General features: G+C 45.2%; 1 protein-coding gene across 21 annotated transcripts in view; it reads right to left on the bottom strand.

Annotated features, from left to right (window-relative positions):
- Positions 1-15,804: 15,804 nt before the first annotated feature.
- Positions 15,805-18,319, bottom strand: part of EVI5 (ecotropic viral integration site 5) — a 133,947-nt gene continuing 131,432 nt past the window's right edge. For 18 of the 21 annotated variants that reach the window (XM_038413199.2, XM_038413212.2, XM_043520513.1 and 15 more), the window contains one exon: positions 15,805-17,112. In XM_038413199.2, the coding sequence (XP_038269127.1) occupies positions 16,801-17,112 (312 nt within the window). In that variant the 3' untranslated portion in view covers positions 15,805-16,800. The remainder of the gene's footprint in view (positions 17,113-18,319) is intronic. The other 3 variants (XM_043520510.1, XM_043520518.1, XM_043520512.1) reach the window with 3 other exon arrangements.

Below are 18,319 nucleotides of genomic sequence, written 5' to 3'. Positions count from 1 at the left end.
CCTACATAGACTGGAACTTCTGGCACAGGGCCACAAGAACAGACTGGTGGGCGCACATCATCATGCAGACTGGGATGGCCAGCAGTGGGTCCAGAACTTCTGCATGAAGAAAGCTCCATTTCTGGCACTTTGTGAGCCACTTGCCCCGACCCGCCAGTGTAAAGACACACCAGGCCACCGTTGCCGGTCCAGAAGTGGGTCGCTAGAACCAGCTGGAAGCTGACTGCCCCACACTGCTACAGGTTTGTTGCCAACCAGTTTTGTGTTGGCAGGTTGACTGTGGGGAAAGTAGTGGCAGAGGTTTCTGAGTCAGGTGGTTTACCACACAGTGGTGGGCATAACTAATATTCCTGTGGTAGTTGCTGGCTTTGAGAGACTAGGGTTTCCAGACTGAATCAGGGCCATTGATGGGACTTGTTTGCCCTCCTCAAGGAAAATGAGTTCATAAATCACAAAGGGTGCTCGTCCGTTGTTATGCAGGCCCTCATGGCCAACAGAGGGTAATTTCTGAATGTCAACAGGGACTGCACTGAAAAAGTTTGTGATGCCAGAGTTTTTGCTGATCAGGAGTCTACTTGCATAGACAGGCTGAGACACTATTCCCCCAAGTGATCTCGTCATAAACAGATCTACTGTCCTCCCTGTTATTTTGGGGGACCCCAAATACCCTCTTTTGCCTTGGCTTATGAAACCATATCCTGATTTCAGAGGCCCTGGCCAAAGGCAATTTAATTACAAGCTCAGCAGATGTAGAATGGTTGCTGAATGTGCTTTTGGCCAACTGAAATCCCATTTGAGATGTCTACAGACCTGTTTGGATGCCAGTGTCATCAGTACTGTCTGCATCACTGTGGCTTGCTGTGCTCTACACAATCTCTGTGAATCAGAGGTGAGCCTTTTCCCCCTGACTGGCCCAATGGCAGTGAGGGACTGCTGAATTATTGCACTCAGCCAGAAAGCTACCACAGCTGGAGCTGGATGTACTTAGGAAACAGAAATCAGGGGTGCTTTATGTTCCCACATTAAGAATTTGCATGGCCTAATGGAAGAGGAGGAAAAGTACCTCTCAGAATGTGCTTGTTGGGGAGATAGGGCTAATTAATTTTTGGGAGATTCAATGCTTGGGAGGGGTGGGGACTTGAGTGCCATGCAACGTACTTATGAATGACATGATGAGTTATGAATTGAGGGTAGGAGGACTTTACTGGAGCCGGAGCTGTCCGGAGCAGTGCTCTGGTAAATATTTTCAACAGTCCTGGAGTTTTTATAGCATGTTAAGGAAGGGGTGGCTCTGGGAAATATGCTATAAGAATTTAAGTCCTGGGAGAAGAGGGGGGGATGATTCACAGTATGGGGCCATACAAGTCAGTGACTGAAGTGTGAATTGCTGTACCTAACTGTATAGAGGAATAGGCTTTGCTTAGTAATGTCTAATTGCTCCTGATCATGTGTTTTATTTCAAAACATGATTGTATGATGAGATGCAGTGACAGCAGTAAACTTGCTTGATGCCGTAAAAGGCTTTATTTGTAAATAAGTGCTGCACAGTACAGCAGTCACCCATTGCCGGGCAGGCCAGCTATCATTGTGACATCCAACACCAGTCACAAAAACACGTTTCCAAAACAAAAATGCATTAACCAGCACAAACATGACAGAAACCTCCTACTGCTTGCATGTCCCCTGACCTCCTATTTCCTTGCTTCGTGTTCCATAAAATTTGTAGGGGGTGCCGGGGATGGGGCGGGGAGAAAGTATCCACAGAGAAGAGATCAAGAAGGAAGGCTGCATGGGGTTATTTGCCCTGCCCAGCCACTCCTGGGCTCTAATTGCATGGGCCACCCACACATGGAGTTGTCCAGGCTGTTTCTGGGCTGAAGGTCCATTGCAGGAGCAGCAGGCTGTGGTGAAGCAGAGGCAGCAAGACCTGGTAATCTCGTGGCCATGATAGAGATGAACAACCCAAACAATTCTTTCCGCTGAGCTCTGTCCTCCTCCCTTAGTCGCCATTCCTGTTCCAGGAACCATGTTGCAAGTGCCTCTCCCACAATGAAACCCTGTCCTCTAGCTGTGCGGCGGGCCTCAGCCTTCCCTCTCACCAGGCCTTTCCTCCAGCCTTAAGTCCCTCTGCTTCTGTTCCTGGATGCTCTTGTCAGCCCTCTCAAGAACTTTGACCATAAGTACATCACAGAAACACTTTTTCTTGGGAAGGTACTTTGGGCCAAGGAGGTACAGCAGCCAGTAAAGTTCAAGGGGCCTGAATAGGACAAGACACAGAGGGTTATTGTCTCAGATAGCTCAAGGAGGAGCTCAGAATTAATTCTTGTGGAATTTCAAGGACATAAAGTGTTACATTTCAAAACTATATTTCAATATATTGTGAAAGGGATGCTTCAGGCCACTGAATCTCCCTGGACACAGCCTGGTTAATTGCAGTTATAGAAGTGCAGAGACAGTGGCAAGTTTAAAATTATAAGCTGTTTCTGTTTTATAAGGATTACATAACTACTTAGGTTGCAAGGTGGGTGGGTAGGCGGCCAGTGGCCTTGCAACAAAAGGCTTTTTCTATCATTTCATGCCTTTCACATTTTGGAGGACATAATTGTTCTTGTGGTGTCCTATTGGCAAAGGGAGATGTTATTCCAAGTTGCTCATAAGAAACTTGCAGTGTACGCAGCCTAAAGTATTAGAATGTATAGTGACTGAACAGCACATCTCTGAGTGGAGTGGGCTGGTCAGCTACCAAGTGGCCCTGGAAAATACGGCCTTCCTAGCAGTGTGCCTACCTCTCTGGAGTTCCTGCTTCAGGAACAGTTTGCAGCTATCAGCACCTGGGATTGGGTCAGAATCCGAGAGGGAATCAATAAGATGCTGCGTTAGCCTCTACATGACTTACCCTGTTATGGCTACATGCAAACACACAAAACTCCACAGCCTTCCTCCTCTCTACCACTGGCACATTTCTGGACAAAAATCGAAACCCCACGCATACCTGTAACAAGTGACTGTCGCCCATGGACTACCTCTAACTGAAGGGGACTAGATTTGGAAATGGGACATTTCTCCAAACATATACATGCGCGCGCATGCACAGTTCACTATTTCCAGGCAGCTCAATAGACCATTGAGTGATTACAGAACGGCAAAATTAAAGACACTGCAACGTCATATTTTAAAGAAAACAGGAATCACCCCAGCAAAAAGATGTGCCTGTCCACTAAAAATACTCTTTAAAGCTGCTCTTTACTGTTTGCATTTACCAGTCACCATTTTGAATGCCACATGTTGGTGGGGGAGGGGGAGGATACCAAGGCGCTGGGATACAATCCGCCATTAGTGGCTACACTCTGGAAGCAAGGGGCTTCTAACTTTTCCATTGGTTCTTAGAGCAAAAATCCTTCCCATTACTGTAGCTATAAACTTTAAATTGAAGCCAGAAACTTACGTTGCTCAGGGGCAGCTTCTGTCTCCACTGGGTTTGCTGCAGGCTGTTCTTTGGGGAATGCATCCGATGAAGTGAGCTGTAGCTCAGGAAAGCTTATGCTCAAATAAATGTGTTAGTCTCTAAGGTGCCACAAGTACTCCTTTTCTTTTTGTGAATACAGACTAACACAGCTGCTACTCTGAAACCTTGTGGAATGCAATCAAACAGCACCTGAATGGATCCAGAATTTGCAGCTGAGCCTGTTCCAAAGCCTGCTCTGGGACTGGTTTCAGCAACAGCGTGGTCCTCACTAGGAGCCTGCAGCTGGCTCCCATCAGTCATCATTCGGATTCAGGGGGCAAATTCTCCATTAAAAAAAGATTTGAAAACCAGTTATTTTATTTTAAACATTTGGGCCCGATTCTGCCCCCTTACCTTTGTTGTCCTGGGACTATGGGAGAATAAGGTGCCACCAACACAAGTAATAATGTGGGTGTGGGTAGGCATTCACAAGTTCTCAGAACTGAGTACTGCCCTGCCGAACCCAGCATCATCCCTGGCCTGGGAGATGATCACATAGTGGGAGGTGAACGTGTGAACCGAAGACCACGTGACAGCCCTACAAATGTCCTGGATGGGGACGTGGGCCATGAAGACAGCCGACGAGGCCTGCACCCCATCAGCTCATAACAAGAACGGATGCACGAAGTGATCCACTTCGAAAGCCGCTGAGTGAAAATTGACTGACCCTTTGCGCGCTCAGCAGAGGTGACGAACAGTTGCGAAGACTTTCTGAATGGCTTGGTCTGGCTCGAGGTAGAAAGCCAGAGCTCACGTCACAACAAGCATGTGGAGACAGAGTTCCTCACTAGTCATGTGAGGCTTGGGGCAGAGAACTGGCAGAAAAATGTCCTGACCCATGTGGTAGGCGGAGACCACCTTCGGGAGGAACGTAGGGTGTGGGTGGAGCTGGACCTTGTCCTTATGAAAAACCATACACGGCGGTTTGGAGGTTAGGGCCCTGATCTCTGAGACCTGCCTGGCCGACGTGATAGCTACCAGGAAGGCCTCCTTCCATGAGAGGTGAGACCAGGAACATATGGCCAGTGGTTCAAACAGGGTCCCTATGAGACGAGCCAGCACCAGGTTTAGGTCCCATTATGGAACTAGGGGCCTGGAATATGGGTAGAGACTGTCCAAATCCTTAAGAAACCAGCCAGTCATAGCATGGGAAAACACCGTGTACCCTTGCACCAGAGGGTGAAAGGCCGATATGGCCGCCAAGTGCACCCTGACTGATGAGGACGCCAGTCCCTAGGCCCTCAGGTGGAGGAAGTAATCAAGGATAAGATGGATTGGGGTGGCCATCGGAGAAACACCCTGGCCTGCCGCCCACCTCCAGAGCCAAGACCACTTCGCCACATAGGAGCAGCGAGTGGAGGGCCGTCTACTTTCGAGGAGGATGCGCTGAACCTGTTCTGAGCACGTCCTTTCTCGCAACCTAGCCACTGCACAGCCATGCCATGAGGTGAACCGTTGCTAGGTTGGGATGGAGGTGGCGGCTCTCGTCCTAAGAGAGCAGGTCTGGGCGGAGTGGCAACTGCCACCAGCATCGAGAGGTCCCATACCAATGCTGCCAGGGCCACGCTGGGACAATGAGGAGGACCCTGGCTTTGTCTGTCTTTATTTTCTCCAGGGCCCTGCTAATCAGAGGGAATGGGGAAAAGGCGTAGAGGAGCTGGCCTGACCAGGACAGGGTAAAGGCATTGTAGATAGCGCCCCTCCGTAGGCCCCCCCGGAACAGAACCGGGGGCATCGTCAGTTCTGCTGGGTCGCAAATAGGTCCACCTTGGGAGTACCCCCAGCTTCGGAAGAGCTGGTGAGCCACTTCCAGGTGTAGAGACCACACGTGCTGAGAGGAAAAATCCCTGCTCAAGCAATGCTCCCTCATATTCCGGGCATCCTACCTAAAAGCCTTCCACCTGTCGATGTTGTGGGGTATACAGAACTCCCACAGACTGAGAGCTTCGTGGCAGAGGGCAGAGGATTGGGCCCTGCCTTGCCTATTGATATAGAACATCGAAGCCGTGTTGTCCGTGAGGACCCTGACTACCTTGCCATCCAGGTGCGAACGGAAGGCCATACACACCAGTAGCACCACCCTGAGTTCCTTGACTTTTGTATAAAGGGGTGGGTCTTGTAGGGGGCAGGATAGCTCAGTGATTTGAGCATTGGCCTGCTAAATCCAGGGTTGTGAGTTCAATCCTTGAGGGGGCCATTTAGGGATGTGGGGCAAAAATTGGGGATTGGTCCTGCTTTGAGCAGGGGGTTAGACTAGATGACCTCCTGAGGTCCCTTCCAACCCTGATCATCTATGATTCTGTGACCTTGGGTCTGAAAGTTCCCCACATGGGCCTCCAAACCCAGGTCTGACGCATCGGATAACAGCTCCAACGACGGGACCCCTTGGATCATGTTGTTTGGGACGGACCACCACCGCAGGGAGGTGATCACCACGTTCGGCACGGTGAGGACTTTGTCCATTCTGTCTATGGCCTGGGAGAACTGCAAGGCCAGTCAGAGCTGGAGGGGCCTCATTCTGAGTATGGCGTGACAGACCACATATGCGTATGCAGACATGTGACCCAGCAGTTGCTGGCAAACCCTCGCTGTAGTCACCGGGAACCTTGTGACCGAGTCGATGAGCCCTTTCAGGGTCTCTAACCTGTCTGGTGGGAGATAGTGGCCCTGGCTGACATTGCGTCCAGTAGCACCCCAGTAAACTCTATGCGTTGGACCGGGGCTAAAATGGACTTGGTATTGTTTATCAAACAGGCCCAGGGCAGTACATGTGGACAGGAGGAACGCCACATGATCCCCCACCTGCAACCAGGAGGTGCCAGTCGTCCAGATATGGGAATATTTGGACCCCCGGCGTCTGAGGTAGGCTGCTACCACCGCCATACACTTTGTAAAGACCTTGGGGGCAGTGGACAGACCAAACAGGAGGACCGTGAATTGATAGTGATCCTGTCCCACCACGAAACGGAGGAAGCGTCTGTGCCCCTTGAATACGTGGATGTGGAAGTACACATCCTGTAGATCGAGGGCAGCGTACTAGTCCCCGGGATCCAGGGAGGGGGATGATGGAGGCCAGGGAAACCATGCGGAACTTGAGTTTTACCATGTAGTGGTTCAGGCCTCACAGGTCCATGATTGGCTTGCCTGAGCCCCCCTTTGGCCTTTGGGATAAGGAAATACTGGGAGTAATACCCCGTCCAGGAACTCCTTGGGCAACACCTCTATAGATCCTAGGTCCAGGAGCCGTCCTATCTCCTGCTCGAGTAGGGCCTCTTGAGAGGGGTCCTCCAGAAGGGACGGGGCAGAGGACAATTGGGCAGGGAGCAGGTAAACTGAAAGGTGTAACCTCGGGAGATGTAACACCATCGATCTGAGGTGTGTGGCAACCATTCCGGAAGGAAAGCGCACAACCGATTGGAGAAAAGGAGCTTTATTGGGGGTAAGTCCCTGCTGAGAACTGGCAGGGTATCTCCGAGCATCCCCTCAAAAGTGCCTTTTGCCCACCTGCTTTCCCTTAGAAGACCCAGGCTGGGGGGCAGGCTGGGATTGCCATTGCAGATGCTTTTGGTAGTCCCGCTGCTTTTTGTGGGCGGCCTCGTACTTCAGGAGGGCGGCCTGGGCGGGAGCCTGCTGCGGCTTGGACTTGGGTTTTGTCGGAGGAGGGACATAGAGGCCCAAGGTCTGGAGGGTTGTGCGGGAGTCTTTCATGCCATGCATCCTTGTGTCTGTTTCCTCAGCAAACAGAGCCTTCCCGTCAAAAGGGAGATCCTGCATTGATGACTGCACTTTGCTGGAGAGCCCAGAGAGCAGAAGCCATGACGCAGGTCTCATGGACACTCCCGAGGCCACGGACCATGTGGCCGTGTCCACTGCATCCGAAGCGGCCTGCAGGGATGCCCTTGTGGCCACCCTCCCTTCCTCTACAAGCACCTTAAATTCCTTCTTATCGCATTCCTGGAGGGAGTCCTCAAACTTGGGGAGGGATTCCCAGAGGTTAAACTCGTAGCGACCCAGGAGAGCCTGATGCTTTGCTACTCAGCTGAAAGCTTGACAAATAAACTTTTCTCCCAAAAGTATCCAGCCTCCGAGAGTCTTTGTTCTTGGGGGTCGGGGCTGGTTGCCCCTGCCGCTCCCTGTGGTTGACCAACTCGACCACCAAGGAGTTGGGTGCTGGTTGGGGACACAAATACTCATGTCCCTTTGTGGGTACAAAGTACTTGCACTCCACCTTTTTAGAGATGGGAGCCAACGAGGCTGGTGTTTGCCACAGGGCATTTGAAATTCTTACCACTCCTTCATGGAGCAGCAAGGCCACCCTGCCTGGTGCTGAAGGGGACAGCACGTTGAACAGGGAGTCTGAGGGCCCTTCCATCTCCTCAGCCTGGAGGTGGAGGCTTGCTGCCACCCTTTATAGGAGGTCTTGGTGAGCCCGGTAGTCCTCCTGCGGGACGGAGCGGGGCAGGGCCACAATCCGCTCCTCTGGATGGGGCAAAGCCAGTGCAGTGCTTTGGGTGTCATCCGGCACCGGAGGATCCACCACCTGGTCGGACTCCAGGCACGGTACCAAGAACACAGGTGCCACAGACCTTTTATCTGGCAGTCTAAAGATGACCGCTGACAGTACTTGCAAGGCCTCAGCCACCGAGCGAGCCCCCACCGGCGGCTGCGCCAGAGGCCACGATGCTTGGTGCCATTGTGCTTGCTGCAGCACCGGCGGGGCCAGCTGGTCAGGCTGGCTAGCTTGGCCTGTAGACGGGCGGCTGCATAGAGCACCTACAAGAGCCGCACAACTTAAAGCCTGGGGTGCAGGGCATGCCCCACACCAGGCTCAATGACTAACTAAACTAACTGACTACAGGTACTACTGAACAAACAGAGTTCTGGGGACAAGCTGCAGCAAAGCTGGAGCAGAGCAGTTCCGACACACGTTCACTGGCGGCAAGAAGGAACTGAGGGTGGGGGGAGCGCAGCCCCCCTTATACCGCGCCAGGCAGGCGCCACAGGGGGGCACTCCCCCCTACGGGTACTGCTAGGGGAAAAGCTTCCGGCACCGGTGCACATGGCGAGCACGCACACTTATGTGGAATACACATGAGCAATCACTCAAAGAACTGGTTTTGTGCGTGAAATGTCAGCTTTTGTGTGTTGTCAGATATTCCCATGAACTGTGTGAATGTGAGAGAAAGAACTGAAGATTCTACAGGGTACGTGGAAAACTAAATTTAAAGACAGAATAAACTCCAGCTGAGTTTTTCATCACTTCTTCCAAGATATTTTTGGCTATGTCTCTCACTTTCTCAGATTATGGAATAAGTTTAAGTCTTGTCCACTACAATTCTCCAGACCCTCACTTACACCATAGAGGACCTGAACCTCCACAGTGCCAAGCACTCACACCTTCCGTTACAATCAGCTGGAGTTAAGGATGCTCAGCCCCTCACCAGGTATTGTTGATAACAAAAAGTGTTATTTGTCCATGTAAGGATTGCACTGCAAGGATTGGCCCTTAATCTTACAACCAGATCGCCATATGCAGGGAAAAACACTGTACACTGTTAATAGCTATGAGTTAACATGACATCCTGTGATTTTAAAAGAGTAACATGCTTGCATATTTCCTTGCGCCAGGCCTGGCTGGCATAGCTACAAAGGTAATGACTGAGCACATTTTTTTTTATATTTCCTTTTTCCCTAGAAATACCATTTCATATATTTTATGGCTACAGCTTTTGTTCTTGCTATCATTACAAGGATTGGAGAAACCAGAGGTATCAGTTATATTATACAGTAGCTAGTGTAATATACCCTGATTCATAGCAAATGCCTTATTGCTTTTATATTACAAGTTAATTCTGTATCTAATTGGATAATTAATTCTTGCAAAGTAGAAGTGCATAGTTGTAGATTGGGGTTGTCTCTTATTTATCACAATTTATCCCCAACCAATGAAAGTAAGTCTGTGGCCAACTCGTGTGTGAGTTAAGCAACATTTTCACTGCTCTAAGAGGCTGTTTATAGAAATTTAATGCTACGGAGATCATCTATTGCAAATCACATTGTTGCTGTTTTTGCGCTTCTTATTCTGTAGCATATGGTCTTTAATGCTATGGGCTACTGGATAAACACGTTTCATAACTTATTTTATAGCCCGAACCAGTTCATACACTCCTTTAAAGCAAAGATGTAAAAAAAATTCATAGTGTACATTTAGAATCAATAATTTCATACATCTTAAAAACGTACAACTCTGCTTTAGAACTATATGTAAACTAACTCAATCCGGAAATCCATCACAACCAGCTATGTGGTTTTTAACAACCAGTCTCACTATAACATTCAAGACCTTATTATGAAAGTCTATGGAAAGCCTCGTCATAACCTAAAAGTTCACCACACAAAAGGAGCAGAATAGGAGCAAGCTCTCCTCCCTCCCTCCCTCCCTCCCAATATGCCCAAAATTATGGAAGAGTCAGAAATGACTCCATCATTAACTTTGCACTGAGATTTTCCACTTAATGTTTTATACATTGTCTGAATCTGGTCTTCAAGTCTGGCTCAATGACTCTTCAAGGGGCAATTGAATTTTCAAATTATTTCATCTGTAAAAGTCTATAAAACTTTTGAAGAGGAAGCATTTAGGCATGCTCCCTTATTTAAATTTAGGCCCTCTTTTCCTTACATTCCTTTGCATTCCTCTAGCTTAAAAACACAAATATTGCACTGGCTTCAAATTTTATTCAGAAATTTGTCTTCAGTACATCTCAGACTTAGGATGTTTTTTTTTTAAACTTAAAACAGAAAAATGCATTTCTTGCAAATCCATACAATCAAATTGAAGCCTTAACCTACCTACAAACTTACAGCAGTTTAATTAAGAACTTATCTGCGCAGGCATTGTACCATTTTAAATAATTTCAAGAACTGATTTAGTTAAAACTGGTGCAGTGCCCTTTGTGAATACTCTTTAATCACTAACTCTGATGTATAGCAGTTTAGTCTGGCTAAATCAATACAATTCCAGTTTCAAGTAGTAGGTGTCTAGTGACACAGTTGCACTGGTTTAACTGTTTAGAGGAGATGATGCTAGCGGGAAGAGGAAAGTATTCGGAAGAGTCTACAGCCATGGTGCAGTCTTTGATTGAAGATTCACATCCACAATTGGTCAAGTCAGTCCGCAGTCCAGGAATACTCTTGGACTCCTCGGTTGACATTGGGCTCACACATTGCAACGGCCATGTGCAATACTTTTCAACCATCTCTGGTTGTCTAGGAGACTCTGTCCCATTTTGGCAGACAAAGACCTGACCTCAATCATTCCTGCTTTCTTCATCTCTTGGCTGGACTACAGCAATGTGATATACTTAGACATGAAACCTTCAACACTTAGGAAACTCCAACGGTACACAACACCACAAAGCACATCTCCTCAGCCACACAGGCTATGGTGAGCAAATCACACCTGTCCTCTGCTCCCTGCACTGGCTTCCCACAGAATATCAAATTAAGTTCAAAGATTTGGGTCTTATTGTCAAAGTGCTCCATGGCCTGGGCTCAGGACACCTAAAAGAGAGTCTACAGCTCTTGGATGAACTTCACTTCTCTTCACTATAATGGAAAGTTCAACAATAAGAGTAAAGCTCCTCTGTGTGGGAGACCAAATGTTCTTGGAGAGTGGTCAGAGACTGGAATGAACTCGCTCAGGAACTAAGGACCATCACAAACCTGACCACTTTCTAAGTGAAAGGCACATTTCTGTGACCACGCCTTCTCCATTACAAACATCTAGCAACAGGTACATTTATTTATTTAAAAAAACAAGAAAACTCCAATCCTTATCAAAATACAACACTACTAACACAAGCGTCTCCCTCTGGGGCAAGGATGAGAGAACAAAATGCTTGATAGATGTGTAATCATATTACTTAATGCACTACTGGAAGGTGCTCAGAGTATGTCTACACTGCAGTCAAAAACCTGTCGCACTAAGTCTCAAAGCCCAGGGCGGCTGACTAGGGCTCAGGCTATGGGCTAAAAACAGCAGGGTAGGTAGCCAGGCTTCGGCTGGAGCCTGGCTCTGAGACTCCTCCCCTCCCTCCCCCCCCACAGGGTCTCGGAGCCCAGGCTCCAGTCCAAGCAAGCCTCTAACATGGCTGTTTTTGACCCAGCAGCCCAAGTCCACTGTCCCAACCATGGCTGTGCAGCAGGTCTTTTACTGCAGACATACTCTCCAATACTAGTGATGAGAGCAGTATAAGAATCTATAGCACACATACCTTTAGATATGCTGATATGTAGATATGACCATTAAAGAACATGATGAGCACAAAACTATTTTTGTCAACAAATAGTTAAGTGTCATTGCTAGTCCACGACCTAAAAAAATTATATGAAAATGTTTCTGGCCCACGCAGTTGGAAAGAAACCCTTGAAGAAGTGAGCGAGGCATAACAGTCTCTCAAATATAAATCCTAGACAAAGGGTAAAGAACCTGAGTAAAGGTGTGTTAGTAAAAAATTAACAAGTGGTTTAGGCCACAGATTTTGCTACAATATAGCATTGGGGTAGTTCTGCTGTAAGAAGCGTTAGATCCCCAACAGGAGAAAGCTTTAAAAAGCACTCAGGTTTTTCTGGCCAGTGCTCAAAAGCTTTAGGCTTCCAAATTCTCCCAAATTCATGTGAAAAAAAATCATAGGACTAGAAGGGACCTCAGGAAGTCATCTAGTCCAGTCCCCTGCATTCAAGCAGGACTAAGTATTATCTAGACCAGCGTTTCTCAAATTGGGATCTGCAAGGGTACACCGGGGGGGGGGGAGGTCAGTGGGCTCTGCTGATCAACTCCTCCCCCTCTCTCCCAGCGCTTCCTGCATGCTGGGGAGTAGCTGTTCAGCGGCGTGTAGGAGGCATTAGGAGGGAGGGGGAAGCACACGGAGGGGGAGCGCTCAGGGGAGGAGCAGAATCGTGTCCAGGGCTACTGGCCCCCGCTGATCAACTCCTCCTCCTCCCTCCCAGTGCCTCCTGCATGCTGCAGAACAGCTGTTCCCCACCATGCAGGAGGCCCTGGGAGGGAAGGTGAAGAGTTGATTAATGGGGCCAGTGGACCCCTGGAGTACTCTCAGTTCCCTGGCGTTCTCTCTCATTTTCACTGGCATTCACTATGTTAGATGTCTAATTACTACTCAGCTTTTTGGTGAAAAACAAAAAAAGTAATTTAACACTTCTGTCATTTCCACATTTTCTGTTATTTCCCCATCCCTCACTGAATAACGGGCCTACCCTGTCCTTGGTCTTCCTCTTGCTTCTAATGTATCTGTAGAATGTTTTGTTACATTTTATGTCTCTAGCTAGTTTAATCCATTTTGTGCCTTGGCCTTTCTAATTTTGTCCTACTTGTTTATATTCATCCTTTGTAATTTGACCTAATTTCCACTTTTTGTAGGATTCTTTTTTTAATTTCAGATAATTGAAGATTGCCTGATTAAGCCATGATGTTCTCTTGCCATACCTCCAGTCTTTTCCTATACAGTGGGATAGTTTGCTCTTGTGCCCTTACTAATGTCTCTTTGCAAAACTGCCAACTCTCAAACTGTTTTTCCCCTTAGACTTGCTTCTCAAGGTATCTTACTTACCAATTCCTTGAGTTTGATAAAGTCTGCCTTCTTGAAATCCATTTTGTTAATTGTGCTGTGTTCCCTCCCATCATTCCTTGGAATCATGAAATTTATCATTTCATGATCACGTTCACCCACGCTGCCTTTCACTTCTAAATTCTCAACCAGTTCTTTTCTATTAGACAAAATCAAACCTAGAACAGCCTCTCCCCTAGTGGCTTTCTCCACCTACTGAAATAAACTGTCTCCAATACATTCCAAGAACTTTTGGATAATCTGTGCCCTGCTGTGTTATTTTCCCCCAGTAGATGTCTGGGTAGTTGAAGTCCCCCATTACATCAAGTCCTGTGCTTTGCATGATATTGTCATATAAGCCTCATCCACCCCTTCTTCCTGGTTAGGTGGTCTATAGTAGACGCCTCCCCTGACATCACCCTTGGGGTGTTTGTTTGTTTTTTTAACCCTTTTTAGTCTTACTCAGAGACATTCAACAAGTCTGTCTCCTATTTCCATCCAGTCAAAGTGTATACATTTTTTTATATAAAAGGCAACACCACTTTTCCCCCGCCTATCCTTCCTGAGCAAGCTGTACTCTGCCATACCAATATTCCAGCCTGTATGCATTATCCCACCAAGTCTCTGTGATGCCAGCTACGTCATAGTTGTGTTTATTAACTAGCATTTCTAGTTCTTCCTGCTTATTCCCCATATTTCTTGTATTAGTATACAGACATCTAAGATACTGATTTGATTTCCGCCCTGTGTTCTGTAGTCTCAGAGTGCCAATGAGGAAAAAAGCATTTTCAGCCCCCGATATGAAATATAACTTAAACGGAGGAGACTTATTGTTTCACTGGCTCCCCAGCACTGCATCTCTCTTTCTCAGCCTGACTCTTGGTCTGGTCCTCAGTCCCAACACTAAATTTATACACCCACCCACCCCATTTATCATTTCATTTGCTCAAATTTATAATTTTCCAGTCTAATGTATGGTAAGATCTCAATTTTAAGAGAATTATTAAATAAGGTCCCAATGGCAGGTCAGTTAAGGTTGTGCACTGTAGTGCAGTTAGCTATTGTGTAGAATTCAGCTATTTGGATCAGCTATTTGCTAGTATTCTTTCACGGATATTTTGAGAATGAAATTGAAAGCAGCAGCATGAATAAAACAATCTAGGCTATTAACACGTATAAAACAAAGTTCAGGAAACAGCACTTACCAATTAGGCTCATTCACTATCACTGGGGCAGTCAGGCAGTTATTGCAAGATCATAACACTTTGCTGTTCAAACAAAAAAAAGATTTTACGACCATCCTCTAACTGAATTTTGCTCCTGCCACTTAATGCAGAATATTACCTTTAAGAGAGACTTGCAGCTGGTATGGATAGGCAAAGAATAATTTGTCATCTATCCACATAGGAATGATCCAGGTGCAAACAAAGGTGGACAGATGCTTTAGGGGAAAATAAGGCAACTATCACCTAAACGTTAATGAGCAAGAGAGCTTAGATTATTTTTGCTTTGTAACATTTCTAGCAGGGTTCAGGTGTTAAAACAGTAAATGTTTATTGCAATAGGGTGAAACTTCATCATGTGTGATGAGAAATATATTGTCACAGATAAAGTTAATGTACACCCTCAAAAATAACTGAGGCAAAGACCAGGTGTAGCAGGAGCTCAAGTAGTAGCTAACTTTGAAGGTGTCACCTGCCCATTTTATGGTTAGTTATTGCCTGGATATGATCGACATAGGAGAGAGAGTGTGGCCAAGATGCCCAAAGCTCACTTCTTTCATGGAGCTGGTTTCCTTTAAACTAGTAACAGAACCTGACAATTTAACTCACTAAGTGAAAAAGGATCCTGTGTCGGCCTCATCCAAAAAGACTAGGAATCTTCAAAATTAAAAGCCAAAGAGATGTAAGTGCCCAATACGGGACTTGGAGACTAGGCTCCAGTTCAGCAAGGTCCTTAAGAATGTGCCTAACTCAACACACTAGTAGTGCCATTGAAGCTCATAAGCATACGCCTAACTCCAAGCACATGCTTAAGTACCTAGATGAACTTTAATATTTCTAGAGAAAGCAAGCTTGTGCCATAACCTTGCAGTATCATTTCATTCCTTTCAAATCACAAGCCATCTAGCTGCTAATATTAACAGTACATACATTCATGGAATTTGTAACTGAGGAGAATGGCAGTGATACATTTATGTCAAGAAATATTCTGAGCCAGCGAGTGTCGGAGACTAGTGTCTAAAATGCTGTGCAGGACGAAGTAGCAAGTCAGTTTGCTCAAAAGGCCTTGGAAAGGAAAGGAAAGAATTTGAGATCTAATCAGGGCTTCATTTAGGGGTGAGGAAAGAGATAGGAATGACCAGTCACCCAGCATGCATTCACTCCATGTCACTGCTCCATATTAAATCATGTGCATCTTCATTAGATGCACTAAGACTAGTTTTTTGGTTCTTAAATATTTTTATAATGAAATTCCTCAGAATAACCCAATATAGATATCTCTTTTTACTGCTTTGAACAATCCTTCATTTGAACTGTAGTTAATTTAAAACCAGATAAAAATACTTTCCATCTTTATCTGAACTACTCTCTGGATCCGCACTATGCAATCACCTATAGAATCTCTAGGATACAGACGTTAGTTATTACTAAGCAATACGTGCTACAACAAGTGTTAAATCATGAAAAATTTATTATAGTTATATATATATATAGTTATAGTTATAGTTATATATATATATGAAGTTAAAAGTTCAGTCATTAGTGTTTGTGAACAAGCATTTTAGTTAGACATGAACCTGCTATGTCAGTAGCTAAACAGAGATTAAATGCAAGATGAGTGCTTTGCCTCGATTTTGTAACTCACTATCAATATGCATATACAGAATTCATTTTCCTGTTAGAATGCCAAGAGTAGTAATTTTGCAACATTTACATTCCTTATATTAAATGTGTAATATTCATATTCAGCTTGCTGCAGAGATATAAACATATACAAAATAAACATTATTGTAGTTAATATACTTTGACCAGATTTTTTTTTATTTGCAACAAATCAAAAGCAGATGCACAAAAATTAAAAGTCAGAATGATTTTAAAAACCTTTGACATTTGTAACCATTAATTTGTATTAATAAAGACTTGCATTTGGAGCCTTTTATGGGTCTCCAATAATAGTTATTTTTAATTAAAACCAAACAGTCAAACAAAAGATAATCAGACACCATGATCAGCCAGTCTGCCAACGTCCATCTTGATCACAAATGGATAACAATGTAAAAAGAACACATTTGTTCACGGAGTATAAAATATTGCACAAGAGCAGTTTCTTTTGAAGAAAAGATTTCCCAAGTTTATGAACTGCAAAATTGTTATGCATCTAAAGAAATTATATATTTGCATTTTCTAAAACAAGGAACATTCAATAATACTGTTAGAAGTGTCATTCATCAGCTTCTTCCCAATCTACTCTATGGTATGTCAGTGATGACAATTTGGCAAAGGTAGATGGCAAACAGTAAAGTGTGTATACATATATACATATATTATATATAAAATATGTCAGAGAAGCCACAATAGCTATCTAATCCAAGAGCTGGGCATTTTTAGTCATTTGACAACCTAACCCTTAAAAGAATGCTGAAGTCTTAGATGCTAGTCACAGTGATGATCACACAGTAGTAGAGTAGGATTCCATTCTTTGCTGGTTCTTTCGCTTTGGAATAATCTTGTCCGTATCCCCATTATCTAGGACACCGTCTTCAGTATCACTGTCACTGCTATCTACCACAGTTGGGTCCAAAGTCATGTGTCCAGTCCTTCTGTGTAAATGGAAATGGACTCCACCCTCCTGTATGGAGTTACTTATAAAATCTTCATCAGAAGAATGAAATGACTCATCTCCTATCAAATGGTTGACAATGTGAATCCCATCAAAAGTGGGTTGGTCTGAGAAGCCTTTCTGGCCTTTTAGGCATCTGATCTGTTAAAAACAAAAGTTAATATTTAATCACAGGTGAAGAGTCCAGCAATAGGAATAAAAACAACATGTTTGAGAAATAAAGTATCCTTGACATTCAGTGATTTCTAAATTGAAGCAGGACCAAGATTGCCAAGAGTTACTAGAGTTTGAATGTCCAGGAGGAGAAATTTCAGAAAGGGGTCAAGTGAGTACTCTGCACTTTTTGAAATCAGGCTCTTTACGGTGTTTCAGATTTGGTACCAAAAAGCACTAATCGTACTCCTGAAAATTTTAAACTGTATGTACAAGTTCCTCTGGTTACTAAGGCTAAATCTTGTGTCTTTGGACATCCCCACTGAGAATATACTACAGCTGTGGGATTTCAGGTAGCCCTATTTATTACTCGACAGTCACTATTTTTCTGTATTTCCTCTTGTGTATTATCTCAGGAAGCGTTTTTTGTGCTTGTCATCTAATTTGAAAAAAAAACAAGGAGAAAAGCTTTGGGGGGGGGGGGATTGCCAAATGTTTTGTGGAAGAGCAAGTAAACAGAATTCAAAAGCAATAAAATTGGTTCTCTCCACCCTGAAAGATAAAGAGCATCATTTCCCCCCACCCACTCAACCTCCAATGAACCACAGCATAAAGGTTTTAACCTGCATTCTTACTCTGAAACTTACCTTTCCTCTTAGTAGAGCAGACTACTCAATTTTAAAGAGAAATGTCTTACAAAACAAAACTGGTTGGAACACAGGTAAAGTGTACTTAGTATTTGCACTTAAAGTACACTAAACTGTAGTGTACAAGGATAGCTACTATGATCACAGGTTTAAGCTACTCTGAAGAAAAAAAAAAACGAACACCTTAAAGCTGAGCAAGTTACATCATAACTTAGTGAAACTAATCTTATCTGGTGGAAGATGTTTGAGATTAGTTCTTAGAATTTCACCTGAACAAGCAAACTCATGCAGGGGTCAGTCATACATTTTGCTAAGATTGTGATAGCATTACAGTTGCATGCTTTTAAGTAGCAGCATCTGCAGGCACCTGTGTCTGTGTGACACAGTCAACTGGGGCTGGGCAGGCCAGCTGGTGGAAAATATAGAAGTAGCCAAAACCTTGCTCCATCCCAAATCCTGAACTCGAGTCTGGATAAGCAGCTTCTCCTTAGGATCTTTCTATCCTCCAATACTAGCCAATTCTGCATTGTGTATGAAGCAGTCACTTT

This window comes from Dermochelys coriacea, chromosome 8 (genome assembly GCF_009764565.3).
Source record: "Dermochelys coriacea isolate rDerCor1 chromosome 8, rDerCor1.pri.v4, whole genome shotgun sequence".
Lineage (NCBI taxonomy): Eukaryota > Metazoa > Chordata > Testudines > Dermochelyidae > Dermochelys > Dermochelys coriacea.
Note: the sequence above shows the minus strand (reverse complement) of the source record. Positions and strands in the feature narration are given on the sequence as shown.